This window comes from Nyctibius grandis, chromosome 6 (genome assembly GCF_013368605.1).
Source record: "Nyctibius grandis isolate bNycGra1 chromosome 6, bNycGra1.pri, whole genome shotgun sequence".
In the NCBI taxonomy this organism is placed as follows: Eukaryota; Metazoa; Chordata; class Aves; order Nyctibiiformes; family Nyctibiidae; genus Nyctibius; species Nyctibius grandis.
In genome coordinates this window covers 39,253,791-39,272,036 of record NC_090663.1, presented here as the reverse complement: position 1 = coordinate 39,272,036, position 18,246 = coordinate 39,253,791, and the positions used below count along the sequence as shown (strand labels likewise).

The 18,246-nt window shown below is 39.5% G+C and overlaps 1 protein-coding gene across 20 annotated transcripts in view; it reads left to right on the top strand.

Moving 5' to 3' along the window:
* TENM3 (teneurin transmembrane protein 3) overlaps window positions 1-18,246 on the top strand; it is a 472,906-nt gene that overhangs the window by 359,130 nt on the left and 95,530 nt on the right. For all 20 annotated transcript variants that reach the window (XM_068403619.1, XM_068403624.1, XM_068403637.1 and 17 more), the window contains one exon: window positions 16,102-16,224. In XM_068403619.1, coding sequence (XP_068259720.1) covers window positions 16,102-16,224 — 123 coding nt within the window. The remainder of the gene's footprint in view (window positions 1-16,101; window positions 16,225-18,246) is intronic.

Here is an 18,246-nt window from a genome sequence, read left to right as displayed (position 1 = left end):
TCCATTAAATCAGAGGCATTGTGGTGGACTAATGCATTTATATATCTGATTCTAAAAAAGAAAAAATCAAATATTTTCCCTTTCCTCTTGGTCTGCTGTCATCATTTGAAGAAAGTGCTCTGAGATTTTACAGTTTACTAAATGCTCGTATCACAATGTATTCAAACTACCATCCAAAAATCCACAGAAGGGAACCTGCTCTTCTATGAACCTTTTTGAGAAAGCATATCAGCCACATAAGCATGGCTGCTTAGTGTTGTCTGGGTCCACCAAGCACTTAGGAGAACCACATCAATTTCTTGTGTTCTTGCTCAATATGTGCCTATATCTGGAGTTGTGAAGGCAGCCAATGTCTCCAGCACTATAGAAATTACATCATTCCTTGCAAAGCCATAGGCTTTTGATTATCTTAACAATCCATGGGGCTTTTAGGGAAGGCTCCGTGTGTCTCTAGTGCATTTGGAGGCAGCAGCAGTGTTCCCTGTCATCCTTTTTTTTCCCAAATTAAAGGTTTCCAGTATCAGTTCAGGCTTGTTGGGAGTTGGAAGTGACTGCCTCTCAAAGTAAGAAGCTGTGGATTAGGTACATAGTGATGTCTTGCCTCTGTCCAGAATGGATATTTCCAGGTCAAATGTCATGGGCTGCCAGAAGCTGGCTGCCTCTCATGGCTACACCATGTGTAGGGCTCTGCCTCCCCAGCATGTGTGGCTCTGCTCTGCACCTGTCAAAATCTGCTTGCCTGTTGTTTTAGACATTGGCGCCACATGTTGCTCTTCTCTGACAGAACAGCAAGTGTGTGGTCTATCTACAAGGCAGGACTAAAGGGTGTGTAGTTTCTTCAGTTGGACCTTCAATGTGTGGTCCTATATCTGGTGAATGCAGTACAGCACAATTATTTAGCAGGTACAAGCCACCTCCTGAAATTTCAAAAGGTTTTTAGCATCCTGAATGGACCTTAGGAAAACCCTTGAAGTCTGAACTACCAATGTCCTAGTTCCATTTCAGTAATTCATAATCTTTAAAAACAGAACTATAAAAGCTGAATAATTGATATTTGTAGGCCATGCCTTACTAACATCAGTTCAGGCAACTCCTTTCAGTCATTTCTGACATGTGGTTTGTAAATGATGGTATTCAGATACACATGTGACCATCCACACTGTTTTTATGCTTTAACATGAAGCTCAATATTAGAGCTACTACTTCCATGACTTTCTGCATTGGAGATTTTCAGCTTTCTAACATGAGAGAAATTTATTTTCTTTGGTATCCCATAGCTATGACTTCTGGATACCTGTATGAGTTTCATATAATGTTTATAGCATTGCTGATGAGCTCATTGTGCCTCCTTAGTGTGGAAATACTTTGTAAACGATAATGTAATTTCTTATGTTTACCATATTCCTTATTTCAAAACTGGGTGACAGAGAGAGAATGATTAGTCAGAAAATGAAGTTGTTGTGCTTCACCACCTTGTTGGGCTGAAAATGTTTTTAACATCTTTCATCGAAATAGTACAAAATGTAGACATGTTGAACATCTGTGTCTTGAAGCATGAATATTAAATATACTTTCTTGTCTCTTGCAAGAATACCATTATGGATAATGCCTTTGGTTGATGTTTTTTAAGCAAAGATCTTGTTACTGTGTTTCAGACTAAGTGCAAAGCATAATATTTACTATTTCAGGAGTGCACAGTATTAATATTTGATTGGTGTTGTGGATGTCACATGCTATTACTGTTAGTGGCAGTGAGAGTAAAATGTTCATTGAGAAAGATATTCCTCACACAGAAGGATGTAGGAACGTGCAGTTGGCAGCCAGGAGGTTAAAAGAGACTTGGCAAGATTTCAAGGGATTAAAAAAGTTAATCTGTCAAGGAGCATACCCACCTCTGCTCCAAAAAATGCTTGTATTCTAATTAAGATTTATCACAGGGTTTTTGGCAATAGTCCTGTCACCCTTCCACTTTTGCCCAGTTCAGCAAATTGAAACTCAGTAACCCTGGCAATATAACAGGTGTAGTAATAAACTGCAAGATGACATGATGGCATTGTCCCACACTGTGTGATTCTGCCATCATGCTGTGATGCAATATGATGGTTTTTCAAAATCTGGATTGTGTTTTCAGGAATACTGAAATCTCTTGCAAGCACGTTATGCAGAGGTGTGGGTCCTTCTGCACTCCTGTAGTCTTCTGGCAGATCCCCAAATAGTATAATTTTGTCTTTTATATTAGTATGGATATTGGTTTCCTTATTTTATTAAAACTGCTTAAATTTTAACCCACGAGTCTCCCTCCTTTTCCCAATTCCCTTTCTCGGCTGGGGAGGGGTCTTGAGTGGTAGAACAACTGGTTAGTGTTTAGCCCTGGGTGCAAGCTAAACGGAGACACTCGTGTGTGAAGCAGCCAGCCCTTAGACATATGCTGTCTGCTGTGATATGTGAATTATAATACATGTATTGAAACTGTTAGTTTGATGTATAAATTCCATCTTTTATAAATCACATCTTTTCTGTAAATTGCAAATTTTTCTTGAATCCCTTCTATGAAGAGAACTGTTTGGTCTCTTTTTCAATGCTTTAAAAAATTCATGCTGCTAAAAATGTCTGATTTAGATGAGATTTTGGTAAACCTCTCCATACACAAGCACTTTAGAATAAAAAGGTCAAGCACATGTGTCCAGGCTTGCTGTGAGCAATATCATTTGATGTTACATTTATGACTGAGATCACAAGAACGCATGGGTTTTATATAGGTGTAATTACCCCACTGCAGTGATTAATTATGGATGAAAGTTAGGTGTCTTCTGAAGTAGACAGGAATCTTTAAATATGAGATCCTTCATTTTCACATTGGTGCCATTTCAGACAACTTCATTCACAAAAAAAAAATATGCTATCTCTTAGGAATCGTCACCTGTAAGAGCATTTGTAGTTTTATAATCCAGGAAAAAACAAATGTGCTGCAACTGTTTAGATGATGTGGATGTTTGCATTTGAAAGGCTTAATTTTCCTCAATAACAAAACCAATCAAACAAAACCAGAGTGGTTTTGCCAACATTTGATGAAATAGGATCACACAAAAGCATCTCTTTTAATAGCTCTATAGAAGGACTAATATGGGGGCTGGGTTAGGTATTGTGAATGAATATGAGCCATTTGGAAAATTAGCTAGCTCCAGAAACCTTTAAGTAAAGGAACAGATATGTTTCCTGTGTTTTTAATTGAAAAATACTTCTAAGTTGCCATTGCTGTGGTGCAGGAAGAGTAGTATTTTTATTTCAGTAATACTATTGAAAACTCTAAAACAACAGCCAGCTGCGTAGAGTTAACACCCTGATTTACATGAGTTTCACAAGGTGCAACACAGTAACTGGGTACAATAAATCTATCTTCACTTGTGAAAGCTCCAGACTCATCTGTTCTTTCATCTTCTGTTTCATCTTGGAAATGCCAAGTTTCACACCAGTTTTTATTGAGGTATTTTTGCTGGACAATGGGTCCTCATTTAACTTACTCCAAATCTTTTCACCCTGCCAAGGAATAGTTCTTTATGTTTTCAACTTATTTGCCAAGTTTTTGGTCCCCAGCATCTTCTTTTCTGTCTCTCTACTGTTAGTAATCTCAAGTAGCAGTAATGATGTTGAGATGTCCACATGTTTGAAAAGGAGGGATACAGTCCTTCTTGTTATTTCAATTCAGCTGGAGACAAAAGTTGAGGATAATTTTAAAACTCGTCCTTATTGCTGATCCAATATCTTTTCACACAGCAAAAGGAATAGTTGGCTTTCTCAGCCGATTTTATAAGTGACTGCTACTTTAGAGCTGAGACTGCCTATTCTTAATATCACTTGTAAGATTTTATAGTTCAGTATCAGCTGGTTTTATTTTAAGGGGGAAAAAAATCAATGTGAAACTGTAATCCTAACTTGTTTTTCCCAAGGCTTACATAACTCTTAAAAAATACAAAGTCTTACAAATTGACTTGCAAGAAACAAATCACTGGCCTTACAAACAATTAACAGTAAGGTTGTCTTCATGCCACAGGTTCTTTTCATAAATCCTATATGATAAATTATTTTTTCTGTTTGCTTTTTATTAGTAGAATTTTCCATGTACCTACAGCGTATCTTTGCTTACCAGAATAGTTTCATAGAAGCCACGTCTCACTTTAGTGAGGCCTCTGGAGGAACATGGCGTGTTACTCCAATGCTCATAAAACGCGTTAATGACTATATAATAAAGGATGCTCCATCTAGTAGCCAGTCCCTCCTGTGTGTATCTGGCCCAGACACGCAGCTGCTTAGGCAGTCGTGATTCCTGGTGATGTAGTGAGGACTTTGGTCCCTGTGAGGAACTGAGCTAAAACAGGGTGGTGGAGAGGTTTCAGTAGGGGGGTGGCTGCAATCACTGAACTGACTTAAGTCTTGTTTTTTTGAACCAAGGATTTGCACAAGATTGTTTGCTTATGCAGATGGCTAATGGCTTACAAGTTTAGAGTGTTGACGTAAGGTAGAGTTGTGTAAAAAGGCCTCTTTGATGGTGAACTCAGCATGTCCATTCTGTTTTTAAATATGGACTGAAGTGGAAATTCTGTGGTTTTGCAAGTTGATCTGCATGTAGTGGTTGGTTTATGCATCTACATAATTTCACAGTTCAGGTAGGTGAGTGGTAATTATCATGGATAAATCTAAATCACTGTGAAGAAGTTTTGTGAAGAGGTTGTAAGTTATTTTGTTTTGGCCTCAGTCATATACCTTTGATCTACAAGTGGGCCGCTGTAATCGTGATATCATGAAGCCTAACAAACAGCAAAGGATAAAAAACCTATATATTGATTTGCACGTTCAATCAACTTGCATATGATCTCAGCAGGACATTCAAAACAAAAGCTAATTTATGGAAAAATATGTAGTTCTAATCACAGTTTAGCTCCGTGGGGTTCCAAATAACATACTACGATCTCTACATGAAGATGCTTTCATCTTACATTCCAAATTTGGTGGCATTCCAAAAGTTTTTATCAGATGTTATTATCATCTTTTATTGAAGCTTATTACATTTCTCGTTATTGTATGTTTGCTGTAATATTCTGTCATTCTTAATATGGAATAAAAAGCTTTGATCTTTTTTAGCCAGTCATGAGATGGAAATATGCAACACAAGTATCACACTATATAGTATAAAATCCCAGCTCGGTGTGTCCTTTGAACGCTACATTAATTGGCCCCTGTTTCTTTTTCCTTTGGTTCTTAAATCTTTTCATCACACTGCACTTCTGTATGCCATCAACATGCAAATAGGTTATGCATGATCATATAGTGCCATTTCATTATTATTATATCCCTCAAGAGGTTTTTGGGGGTTTTGTTGGGTTTGGGGCTTTTTTTGTAATAAATAAGGCTTTTGAACTATAAAAATGGTTGGACCCATTCATTGATGCTCTTGCCTAAGAAAGATGTTTCCAATGAATTTTGAGACATTAGATCGGCATTGCTTTTCTTAACACTGTTTTATGAGGGCTGCGATCTAAAGGATGTTGCCCTGAGCAAGACTTCTGTTGGAGTTATGGAAAAAAACTAAAATAGATAAGTACAAACCTGAATCTCAGCTGTTTTCCAGAAAGTGAGTTCAAGGGAGGAAAGGGAAGGAGTTAAAGATTTAGAAGGAAGAGAGTGAAAAAATGCCTGAAGGAATACAGAGAAGTAATTATCCTGAAGTCTTACACCAGTCTTGAAACGCATAAATCAGGGGATTTTTTTTTTCTCCCCCACAATACTTGACAACAAAATCATTGATTATGACTTTATTAGATAGAAACCCAAAATTTATGGAATGTTTTTCATGCCTTTGTATGAACTAGAAGAGACAAAACAACCCTGGTCTCAAAGGAGTCAGCAATCTAATATGCCCATCATTTCTGTACCTGTAATGATTTTTCACCATCTTGTTAGCTGTGAACCACGTATATGAAAAAAATAAGCTATGTTCAGGAGAAAGCTCAGGACAATACTAAAGACTATTTAGGTAATGCTGAAGACTATTACATAATGGGGAATGTTGGGTCATCATCAGAATAGATGGACAAATCTGAAACAAGACATAACAGATACATCTTATTTAAATAGAGGCTACTGATCTTTTTTTCTGTTCTAAGAAGGCTGGATTCTCCCTTAAGCTTTGAATGTGCCTCACATAATGCTGTTGACAGAATTAGACCATTGTTATATAAAAGTCCCTGGCTTGACAACTAAAATGAGACAAGTTTTCAGAGGAATAAACGTTCCATTTTTGGGTGAATGTAGTAAAAATAGTTACACCAAGACTACCACACATCTTTCTTAACAGTTCAAATGCAAGAATGCTTTAAAATGGCGTATAGTCATCTTTGTTTAGTGGTCAAAGAAAGTTTATCCATAGTAGACAGCTGATATATCTTTGTTGCTATATTTTTTCTAGGCAATTTTTTGTGATGCGTTTTGCAAATTCTTTGTTAAAAGGTTCCAAGAGAAAATGAGGAATAGAGTATAAAGGTTGGATTTTTTTTCAGATCAAACAGTAAAATCAATGAACAAAAGGAAAGAGACCACACTTTTTCAGTTACTGTATTGATCTTGATAGATATTGCTAAGTTTTTCATATAATGCTATAATGAAATGGTTTGCATTCAAAATATAGGTTCAGAAACTTTTATATGATGCTTCTGGTGGCTAACCTTTTGAAGATGCTCAAAAGCATGTACTTTTAAGTTATTTTAAATTTAGACATAACAGGCTTTTTGTTGGTTTGAGAAAAACAGTAATAAATAAAGAACTTGTCTTTGTAACTTTTAATTCACTTTATTTAAAATTGTAATTAACTATTTTTAACTCACTATTTGATCTGCAGCAACATCCAAGGCATCCTATTATCTTAGAAAAAAGCAAATGAATGCAAATCACTGACAGCTGATTTGCACATCTTCTGGTCCACTTCAGGTCCTTCAGAATAAAATAGGTTTAGATTCTAATTATAGCTGCAAGAAAAATATATGGGAGATAATTTTAAAAACCACTTCAATGTTCAAATATTTCATTTGAAAATATATTGCCAACAGGGAGATGAACTAGAAGATAATCCTTCAACAAGATTGAGCAATAATTGCAATTTGCTTAGTTTAAATTATAATCTTTTTGCATTGCTTTAAATATAAATGATATTCACTTTTCCTTATGTGCAAGTGTGCATATATATTATTCTATTAATTCTAGGGAACCAATTTTGTAAATCATGATATGAAAGCACTGGCACACAGAAATACGTAGCAGTAGCAGTCCTGGAAGATGAGTTCAATATCTTAGCAAGAAGCTCATCTTCAAGCACAGCTTTGTGAATAATAAGACTTGATTAGCATACCTTGTAAGACGCATGGGAGAAAGGAAGGAGGGTTGCCAATATCATTCAGTTCCTCTTGCCAGCTTTCCCCAGTGTCGAGTTCTTTATGTTTATAGAACATACACCTTATCTCCAGAGGTCTTGAGGAGATGCTTGCTACTTAGAGATAGACAGTGGCTTTTCTTTCTGCTGTCTAGTGTTAATTTTTCATCTGTCGTTATTCTAAGAAGAGCTGGAGGAACATTGGAAGTCCATTTCCAAATTCAGGCAACTCTGTTTCTGCTTCTTTCTACTTAAAAGAATCCTCCTGTCTGTGAATTCTTGTTCCCCTGAAATGCACGTGTCACCTTTAGAATTCTTTCACTGCAAAAAAGCTTAACAAATTCAGAATGGAAGCTGTTAATTTACTGGCTTCAGTAATCCAGTAATTTACTTACTCCAACCAGTACTTCAGAGACTTCAGACTTACAGTTACTCAGAGGTAACTTCGGTTACCTCTACAGTTATTGTAGAGCTACTTCTGTGAATAAAGCCTCTGCTTATATGCATGTGCATGAGAAGGATGCTTGTTCATCCTTCTCACCTGCATCTTCACTGCTTTCACTTGCACAGCTCATAGGGTGTTTCCTATGCCCTTTGTCTTTCGTATGAGCCTATTTGTCACTTACAGTACTTTAAAAAAAAAAATGTTGTTGATCCTGGTGAGTTATGATAGAGACACCCTTGAATGTTGACCAGAGCAATAAGTAAGTTTCTCTGTTTTTTACTGCATATTGCTACTGTTTCCTACAAAGAATGCGCGCAGCATGGGGAATAAACAGGAGGAGTTGGAAATCCGTGTTCGGTCGGGGGGCTATGATTTAGTGGCAATTACAGAGACTTGGTGGGACGCCTCGCATGACTGGAATGTGGTCATGGATGGCTATGTCTTGTTCAGGAAAGACAGGCCGCTAAGGAGAGGTGGTGGAGTTGCTCTTTATGTGAGTGGGCAGCTAGAATGTATTGAGTTCTATCCAGGGGCGGATCAGGAGCGAGTTGAGAGTTTGTGGGTGCGAATTAAGGGGCAGGCTGGCAGGGGTGATACTGTTGTGGGTGTCTATTACAGGCCACCAGATCAGGATGAGGAGGGTGATGAGGCCTTCTACAGGCAGCTGAGAGCAGTCTCGCAATTACAGGGCCTGGTTGTTGTGGGGGATTTCAACTACCCTGATATTTGCTGGGAGGCCTACTCAGCCAGCCATCCTCAGTCCAGGAGGTTCCTCCAGTGCATTGATGATGACTTTCTGATGCAAATGGTGGATGAGCCAACTAGGAGAGGAGCACTGCTGGATCTTATCCTCGCTAACAAGGAGGGTCTGGTTGAAGAGGTGAAGGTTGAGGGCAGCCTTGGTTGTAGTGACCATGAGATGGTAGAGTTCAGGATCTCATGTGGCAGGAACAGAATAGCTAGCAGAATCACAGCCCTGGACTTCAGGAGGGCCAACTTTGGCCTTTTCAAGCAATTGCTAGGGGAAATCCCATGGGACAGGGTACTAGAAGGTAAGGGGGCCCAAGATAGTTGGTTAGCATTCAAGGACTGCTTCTTCCGAGCTCAAGATCAGAGCATCCCAGCAGGCAGGAAGTCAAGGAAGGGTACCAGGAGACCTGCATGGTTAAACAGGGAACTGCTGGGCAAACTCAAGTGGAAGAAGAGGGTGTACAGATCATGGAAGGAGGGGCTGGCCACTTGGGAGGAATATAAGTCTGTTGTCAGAGGATGTAGGGAGGCAACTAGGAAAGCTAAGGCCTCCTTGGAATTAAAGCTTGCAAGAGAGGTCAAGGACAACAGAAAGGGCTTCTTCAAATACATTGCAGGTAAAGCCAACACTAGAGGCAATGTAGGCCCACTGATGAATGAGGTGGGGGCCCTGGAGACAGAGGATAAAAAGAAGGCGGAGTTACTGAATGCCTTCTTTGCCTCTGTCTATACTGCTGGAGGCTGTCCTGAGGAGCCCCGGACACCTGCGGCCCCAGAAGAAGTCAGGATAGAGGAGGAATCTGTCTTGGTAGATGAGGGCTGGGTCAGGGACCAATTAAGCAATCTGGACGTCCATAAATCCATGGACCCTGATGGGATGCACCCGTGGGTGCTGAGGGAGCTGGTGGAAGTCATTGCTAGGCCACTCTCCATCATCTTTGCTAAGTCGTGGGCAACGGGAGAGGTGCCTGAGGACTGGAGGAAAGCGAATGTCACTCCAGTCTTCAAAAAGGGCAAGAAGGAGGACCCGTGGAACTATAGACCGGTCAGCCTCACCTCCATCCCCGGAAAGGTGATGGAACAACTTATCCTTGGTGCTGTCTCTAGGCACATCAAGGATAGGGGGATCATTAGGGGCACTCAGCATGGCTTCACCAAGGGGAAGTCATGCTCAACCAACTTGATAGCCTTTTATGAGGACGTAACCCGGTGGATAGATGATGGTAAAGCTGTGGATGTGGTCTATCTCGATTTCAGTAAAGCGTTTGACACGGTCTCCCACAGCATCCTTGCAGCTAAACTGAGGAAGTGTGGTCTGGATGATCGGGTAGTGAGGTGGATTGTGAACTGGCTGAAGGAAAGAAGCCAGAGAGTGGTGGTCAATGGGACTGAGTCCAGTTGGAGGTCTGTGTCTAGCGGAGTCCCTCAAGGGTCGGTACTGGGACCAGTACTATTCAATATATTCATTAATGACTTGGATGAGGGAATAGAGTGCACTGTCAGCAAGTTCGCTGATGACACAAAACTGGGAGGAGTGGCTGACACATCGGAAGGCTGCGCAGCCATTCAGAGAGACCTGGACAGGCTGGAGAGTTGGGCGGGGAGTAATTTAATGAAATATAACAAGGGCAAGTGTAGAGTCCTGCATCTGGGCAAGAACAACCCCATGTACCAGTACAAGTTGGGGACAGACCTGTTGGAGAGCAGCATAGGGGAAAGGGACCTGGGGGTCCTAGTGGACAGCAGGATGACCATGAGCCAGCAGTGTGCCCTTGTGGCCAAGAAGGCCAATGGCATCCTGGGGTGTATTAGAAGGGGTGTGGTTAGCAGGTCGAGAGAGGTTCTCCTCCCCCTCTACTCTGCCCTGGTGAGGCCGCATCTGGAATATTGTGTCCAGTTCTGGGCCCCTCAGTTCAAGAAGGACAGGGAACTGCTAGAGAGAGTCCAGCGCAGAGCCACGAAGATGATTAAGGGAGTGGAACATCTCCCTTATGAGGAGAGGCTGAGGGAGCTGGGTCTCTTTAGCTTAGAGAAGAAGAGACTGAGGGGTGACCACATTAATGTTTATAAATATGTAAAGGGCAAGTGTCATGAGGATGGAGCCAGGCTCTTCTCAGTGACATCCCTTGACAGGACAAGGGGCAATGGGTGCAAGCTGGAACACAGGAGGTTCCACATAAATATGAGGAAAAACTTCTTTACAGTGAGGGTGACTGAACACTGGAACAGGCTGCCCAGAGAGGTTGTGGAGTCTCCTTCTCTGGAGACATTCAAAACCCGCCTGGACGCGTTTCTGTGTGATATGATCTAGGGAATCCTGCTCCGGCAGGGGGATTGGACTAGATGATCTTTCGAGGTCCCTTCCAATCCCTAACATTCTGTGATTCTGTGAAGAAAAAAAACATTCTTTCTTTCTGACAGCAGTCATAAACCCCAGCACTGTATGTATATTCACATCTGTGTCCAAACTTTGTTTTCTGTTCAGAGCTACATCCTGGATACTAGAGGATGCTAGCACCTCATTTCTTTATCAACTATCTGTCCCTATCCTCTTACCATTCAAGTGTATGAGGAGAAAAAAAATCCAGACAAGCCCCATTTTTGCTAAATGGAGAAACAGCTACATAAATTGGTTTTCTGTTACAATTCTTTTTTGTGCCTCTCATAACTGGCTTTCAACCACTGAGCAAGGCAGCAAAGGGAAGCACTCCCCAGTCGAATGCAGCAGGTAGTTGTCAGCTATCACAGTTCTAGTTCTGCCACGTAGTTACATAAATTATCCATCTCTCTTACCACCTACTAATAAAGGGACTGATTTCTTTTTTGGCTTGCTGAAGAAAGTATCGAAGAGGGTTTTGAAGTGATAATGCAGTGTGTTTGCTCAAGAACAAGTTCCTTGTAAAGAGAATGCATAAAGCACAGCAATATTAGCTTGAGAAAGGAGCATGGAAGACAAATGGGCTGGCAACGTTAAAAGAACGAAAGGGCCTGATAGCAGCAACTTCTTCCTGAAGCAAATTACTGTAAAATGTTTTACACTGTGTAAACTAGTCATAATATTTTTTTCAAATGTTTGCTGTGAAATGTATTCTATGCTATTTTAATTATTGAGTGGAAATGAAGGCCTCGTGGACTGATTACAAACCAAAATAAGTGGACGTCAATTACACAGTGAAAGGTAAGATCAGCCAAGCTTGAAAAAGCAATTTAAGGTGGTTCAGAAACCCTTCAGTGAACTGTGTGGTGACAGATGGTAAGATTACCTGATAGCCTGTAACAAATGATAGCATTTTTGTGTTAACATCAATGCTACTCTAGGTATAAATGCATTCCTTTAATCTGAGCTCTGAATCTTTTGAATATCCCAGTCCATTTGGCATGTTCTGCTTTCCAGAAATATAAAGGGAGGAGACAAAAGCCCAACTGTTAGTTTGGTTCCTGCTTGTATGTCTGAGATTTGTTCTGGAAAATTCAGCCATATCCACCAGCACCACCCAGACACTGGTGCTGTGTTCATGCCAAGAGCAGCACAGATCCTAGAGGACTTTTTACTCTCTGGTGCCTCTCCTTCCCACTCTGTTAGAGGGAATGGAGTCCTCACCATTTAAACTATCACTGCACTTTAAAGGCTGGCCGTAATGCTGATAATTTGCCAGTAGCAGTACAAATATAACCTTAATCAACCCTGTCAGTCCCAAGGTAAAATGCTATCATAACTCCAGCACGTGAAGAAGACCTGAAAGCTAGAGATTACTTTGCAGAATACAGATTGGGACTGAAACAGCAGAATAGGCAGAGGATATCATCATCTGTTTCTCTGCTTAAGAAGTCATCCTGTTCCACGATGGAAGCAATCATCCCAGTCTTGATACAAGTAAAAGGAGGCTTTTGTTCTTGATTGAAATAAAAGGAAGCTTTTGTTAGGGTTTGTGAGCACATTTGGAATCGTGACAACCCATCTTTTCTCCCATCCCCTGAGGGTTCATCCACGCTTGCAACCGTGGGTTATTTGGATTGAGTAGTTGTGGTTCATGGCCACAACCATCACAAGCTGCATGCCTTCTGGTTAGAGGCATCTGGCATTCTCAGAGAAGTCCTTGCTGACATCAAAAATATGCCAGTATTGAAAGTTGCTCCAGTGTTAGTACCATTATAGATTTCTCAGACTCAGAACTAGTTACTCTAGGAAGGGTCTCTTGTCTTCATTGTCATGGTCTAACACCAAATAAATGCCAAATTGAATGGGACTAAGCCAGACCTGACAGGCAATATCCAGTCCAAAAATCAAGAAACTGCTTTACATTAGAGTTGGGATTAAAATAACAGCTGAGAATAGAGAAATAGATTTTGCTTTATATGTTTTTGCTTTAATTTTGCTTCATATCTCAAATTCTTTATAGAAAGAAGTAAACCTACCATTTCTCTGAACATAACAGAAACAGAGAAGGGGTTTGAACTCTTACATCCTCATCCCAGAGGTGGAAGAAAGTCTTCATCCTTTTCTAGACCTGAGGAAATCAAACAAACATACACACCACTGAAGTCTGCCTGCATCATTCCCCCTCTGGAAATTCAGAACTAGTTCATAACATTTAACTTGAAGGTCTCAGACCCCCTGCTGAGATGTGCTCTCAGTGTGCAGTTACCAGTACCAGTTGCTGCTTATCAGACTCATGGGTTCATCAAGAATTTTTAACAGGTGCCTTACTGGTCCTTATAACACTGATAAGGGCTTACAGTTTGCTTTTATATAGATGGCTGGCTGAGAAGAGACCAATCTTAATTGACAAAATAGTACCTGAATTTGTCTTAATCAGTCAGTTTACCCATGTTCTTAAAGTTCCCCATCTCTAAAGAAATTGTGCCTTGTATTTTGATCCCGTATCAACAAGCCTAATTCTTTCATGTTGTTCTCATATGTTTGTAGTGAACGGAGAATTCTCTAAATTCCATAGTGCTGTCTCAGAGAGATTACATAGCTGAATTATTTAGTGTATTAGTACACACTGTAAGTTTTGACTTGTCATTGGAGTTGTCAAGCAATATTTTTGATCTGCTTCAAAAATATTCTGATATTCACAATCTGTGAAACAGCTGCATATATCCATCTGTTCATTTTTATTAAACATTGTTTATTGAAGTTGGTGCTAGTTCAGTGTCAACATTGAGAGAGCAATAGTATTTTTGAGGGATACAACTATTTCTCACCATCTTTGACAGTGAACTACAGTGGAACTCACATCAGTACAAACACAAAGAAAAGGTAGTTGTCACTTACATTGTAGTGTAACTATGGTTCTTTGAGGTATAATCGATATAGATCCTACGGTCCTTGCCTTTGAAAACTTCAAATTCCAGCTGTTTTGAATTATGAGGGAATGGCTAGAAGGTCATGTCAGAGCTTCCACTTCTGATTGATCTCCCAGTGGAGTATAAAGAGGCACAGGGCATGTACATAGCACCAGAAGACAGAGCTGTTAATGATGTTCTAAGCTCATGTGTCTGGAAGGGGTGCATTTCTAGAGCTACAAAATGAATGTCACTTCCCTTTTTTTCTCCTGAAGAGTATTAAAAGTGATAAGAAGCCAGCAAAGTTAGGAGAGGTGATTTAGATCTCCAGACTGAAGCCAAGAAATGTACTGGGTTTGAATCGTGAAATATTTAGCTATTTGCAATCTTTCATTGCTGCCAGTGAAGTGAACTAGTATAACAGATAGTAGGGTTTGACCCTAGGAATTTTGATGAAATACATTAAAACAGATACAATCAACAGATGATTAATACATAAATAAGAATTTCAGCTGAAGAAGGGCCAAAATAGTAATGGCTCATTCTAGTGATGTGCCAAAAATACTGGTCATCGGATTTATGGTTTAACAAGAGATGAGAGGGGAAAAAAGAAATCAGGTTTTAGGGTCAAGGAACATTCTACATTATTAGGCTTTGACAGGCAATTTAAGGTCTGAGAAAGAAAAGTAATAGTGGAGTCAGAGTCTTGGAACAAAGAGAATATGTCATCTGTAGTGAAGATTTCAGTCTTTGAAACATTCAGTAATAGGTCTTTGGTGCATTCTGTTTTTTTGTTTTGTTGAGGATAAGGGGGAGGGTTTAAGGCAAAGACCTGGCAGAGAGGGTCTTAATTCTGCAGTGTTTGCTGTCTGCCTGGCTAAACTTCCACTGATGCCTCTTCATCTGAAGTGAGGGTTGCCATGGTCAATACAGAGAGATTGAAAGATCAGAGATGAAACCAAAAGGGATGAAGAATTGTTTATCACTTAGATAGAAGGAATGAATAAATTAATATCATTGACTATAGCACTGATCTTTTTCAGAGACAAAAGGAGCAAAAGCAACAAGATACAATGAACTGCCTTCCTTATATTTTGCACTAATATTTAGAATACATTATTACAGAATTTTTTCCCAATGTATTTTTATTCCGCAGTAGCACTGAAAGACAATTTTAGTTTTGGAGGTATCTGCTATCGTAGAATGATCAAACCCATGTTATACCAAACGCATATTAAGAGTAATTACAATAAAATTAATTTTGGTGGCATTGTAGAGTCATTGGAAGAGAAGGAAATAACACCACAGATAGCAAGAAATTGCATATGTTATGTGTATCACAGAATAGCATTAAGGTGATTTTTTTTTCCGTATTTTTCCTCTAAATGTTTAGACAGAGGGTTCATTCATTAATCCGTGGTGCTGTCAAGGTTCCTTAAATAGTTCCCCCTAACACCAGGGAAGGTTGACTTTCTTTCATAATTAGCTTAGCTAAACTTCTTAATGTGGTATCACCTTTCTAAAAAATGTGGTTGTGGGGAATTAAGCAGTTCAGAAACCCAGTTTATGCATTATTGTTATCAGAGCAAAGTGCCCCAGCATCTCCAGCTCTGCTAAGGGTCTTAACCTTATTCTGTAGACCAATGTGGGGAATGGGCATGTAACTGGAGGTTGCACAGGGTGCTGGTGACAGCATGAAGAGGAGTGTTCATGTCTTAGGTTAACCCTTCAACACCCCCAGCACTCTCCTTCCTCTCCTCTTGCGTTGTTTCTTTTCCCTTTCTGGCTAACCAGAACAGATCCATCTGCTGATGAAACCGTTTATTTTAGTAGGTCATTTAGAAGATCACTTAAATGATTTGTCTCTTCAGAAGGGTCAAAAATGAAAAAAGAGAAAAGGACATAATTACTGACTATCCTTTTGAACATTGATTTGGGACCGGTAAAAGTCTCAAAATGAGACTGGTGAGCTTTCTGTCAACTGCGTTCACCGAAAGGACTGTATCGTTAAAGGACAGTGGTAGTAATTGCTTAGTGCCATTGCTAAGTTGAACTATTAGTCTGTGAATGCTTGTTCCTGTAATTTAATTTTTTAATGTATGAGTTGCTGTTCCGCTGTGAAGCGTGGAAAGCCATTATTTGTGTGATTTGTCATTGTGGTTAAGAGCATCAAATAACCTGTGTCCTTTACCACCAGCAATGCATCTGTTTGGCCTCAACTGGCAGTTGCAGCAAACTGAAAATGATACATTTGAGAACGGAAAAGTGAATTCTGATACTGTGCCAATACATCCTGTAACAGTACCTGCTGGAGAAAATGGTAAGTGAAACAGGCACCAATTTCTCTCCTTCTTGCAGAGCATTTGCTTTCTCTGTGTCTTATTTACATCGCCAGACTTTAACACTTTTCCTCCAAAACTCTGTATATTTAATGGAAGTACAAAGCATTTGTAAGTAATAGTAATTTTAAATTGACATGTAGATAGTAAACAGGAGTTGTATTTCAATTGAAAAGAGTTCATTGTTCCTCCTACCTAGAATGTGAAGGGAGTGATGAATCCTGCGCAATAAAGTTGATCTGACTAGGAAAGCTAGCTGTCAACCAAAATTCCTCATGGGAATTTACATGTAATATTTGATGAGGATGGAAAAGCTCTCATCACATACAGAGAAGCAGAACCTCTGCTTACTCTAAAATCTTTGATAATATAATGATTGTTGTGGGGTCCTCAGAGGTAGCAGGATGGTGCTGAGGCTGACTCAGACCATCCTGCCTGAGGAGCTGGGGTGGCTGGGGTCTCCTGCTGCAGAAATGGCCACAACAAAACCAGGGAGCCCAAGGTGAGAGGGCACACTATTTCATAAGGGGGACCTGATACCAAAGTTGAATCTTTGGGAGTCCCACCGAGCTCTGGATAGTTTTCAGACAAAAGCCTTGTCTGTGACAGGGGGGATATAATCTCTTTTTCTGAAGAGTTGGCACCGGAAAAGGCACTTCAGGGAGGTTTTGAATATTTTCGAAGCTTCTCTCTTAGCTCTGTTTAGAAGGCAACTCATGATCAAAGAGCTTCCTATGGTAAGATGACCTTGCTATGGAATGGCTTGTGTTTTTCTCTACAGAAGACATTGTTTTCTTCTTTTTTTTTTTTAATTTCTCTCTGAAATTTAATAGGTCATGAATAATATGTTCATTTGTTTTCTCAAAGTCTCTAGCATATAATATTGAGTCTGAAGCATCTAACCTATATATGAAGTAAAAAAAAACAAAAACAAAAACAAAACAAAACTTCAGTAATTTTGTTGTAGGAGCTTTTAAAATACAAACCACATAAAGGGATTATTTTTTATCGACCTTTTTCCATGTTGCCCTTTAAGATTCTCAAAACATTTAAGAGCCTGTGCACTTTTGGCTAACAGAGGCTTTAAAATCAATAGGTTTTGAATGGAAAACTTGATTTAAATGGTTGATGAATGCGGTGTTTGCTTCATTACACAAAAATCCATTTTCCCTTTCACAAGGTAGAGCTGACCTCCTTAACACTGAGAAGGAGGAAGCCTCTGCCAGCAGTTGACATCTTGAAAATTTTTCAAGTTATCACAGCTCCAAGTTATAGAAAAGATACAGCTCAGTTCATTCTTTTTGTCATCTTTATAAGCATATGAAACTTCTCCAGCAGGACTTTTTCATTTCCTTTACCGTACTGCCTTTTTCTTGTACTTAGTTATTCATTATCTCTTTCTTTGTTCTTAGTTTTGAACGAATAGCAAAAAGTTACTGTATGGTTAATGAATATTGATGCTGCAGTGACACTCATCATCCCACTGTCTTCTGCCCTCAGTAGCCAATATACTTTCTTCTATCAAATACATACATGTTTTTGTAAATATTTTATAAATTGTTCTTTTTCCCTTGATCATTTTAAATTTTTTTTACAAATTAAAACCTGTTATACTTTGCCTCAAAAATAAAAGGAAATAAGTATATCAAATCCCATTTTTCCTTCCTTATGTCCCTAAATACTGTACAAGAGAACAGGGTTAATTCCATCCCCTGTTAAAATGCTGTCTTCTGCAGAATATGGTAAATGGTCATTTATCAGCATACATCAATAATAAACAACAGACAGACCAGAGAATACACATTTTAAACCACAAAAGGAAGGTTAAGCAGAAGGGAAAGTGTGATGACTAGATGTGAAATTTAAGGAGAGAGGCCCTGTGCTATCATACTAGTTACTGAAAACTGTAAGGAAGAATCAATAAAAGCCTTGATTTGGATACTTTGACAGCTGAACAGCTTTCAGTACTGCTCCTCCTTAGCCCCCTGCTAATATCCCGATAC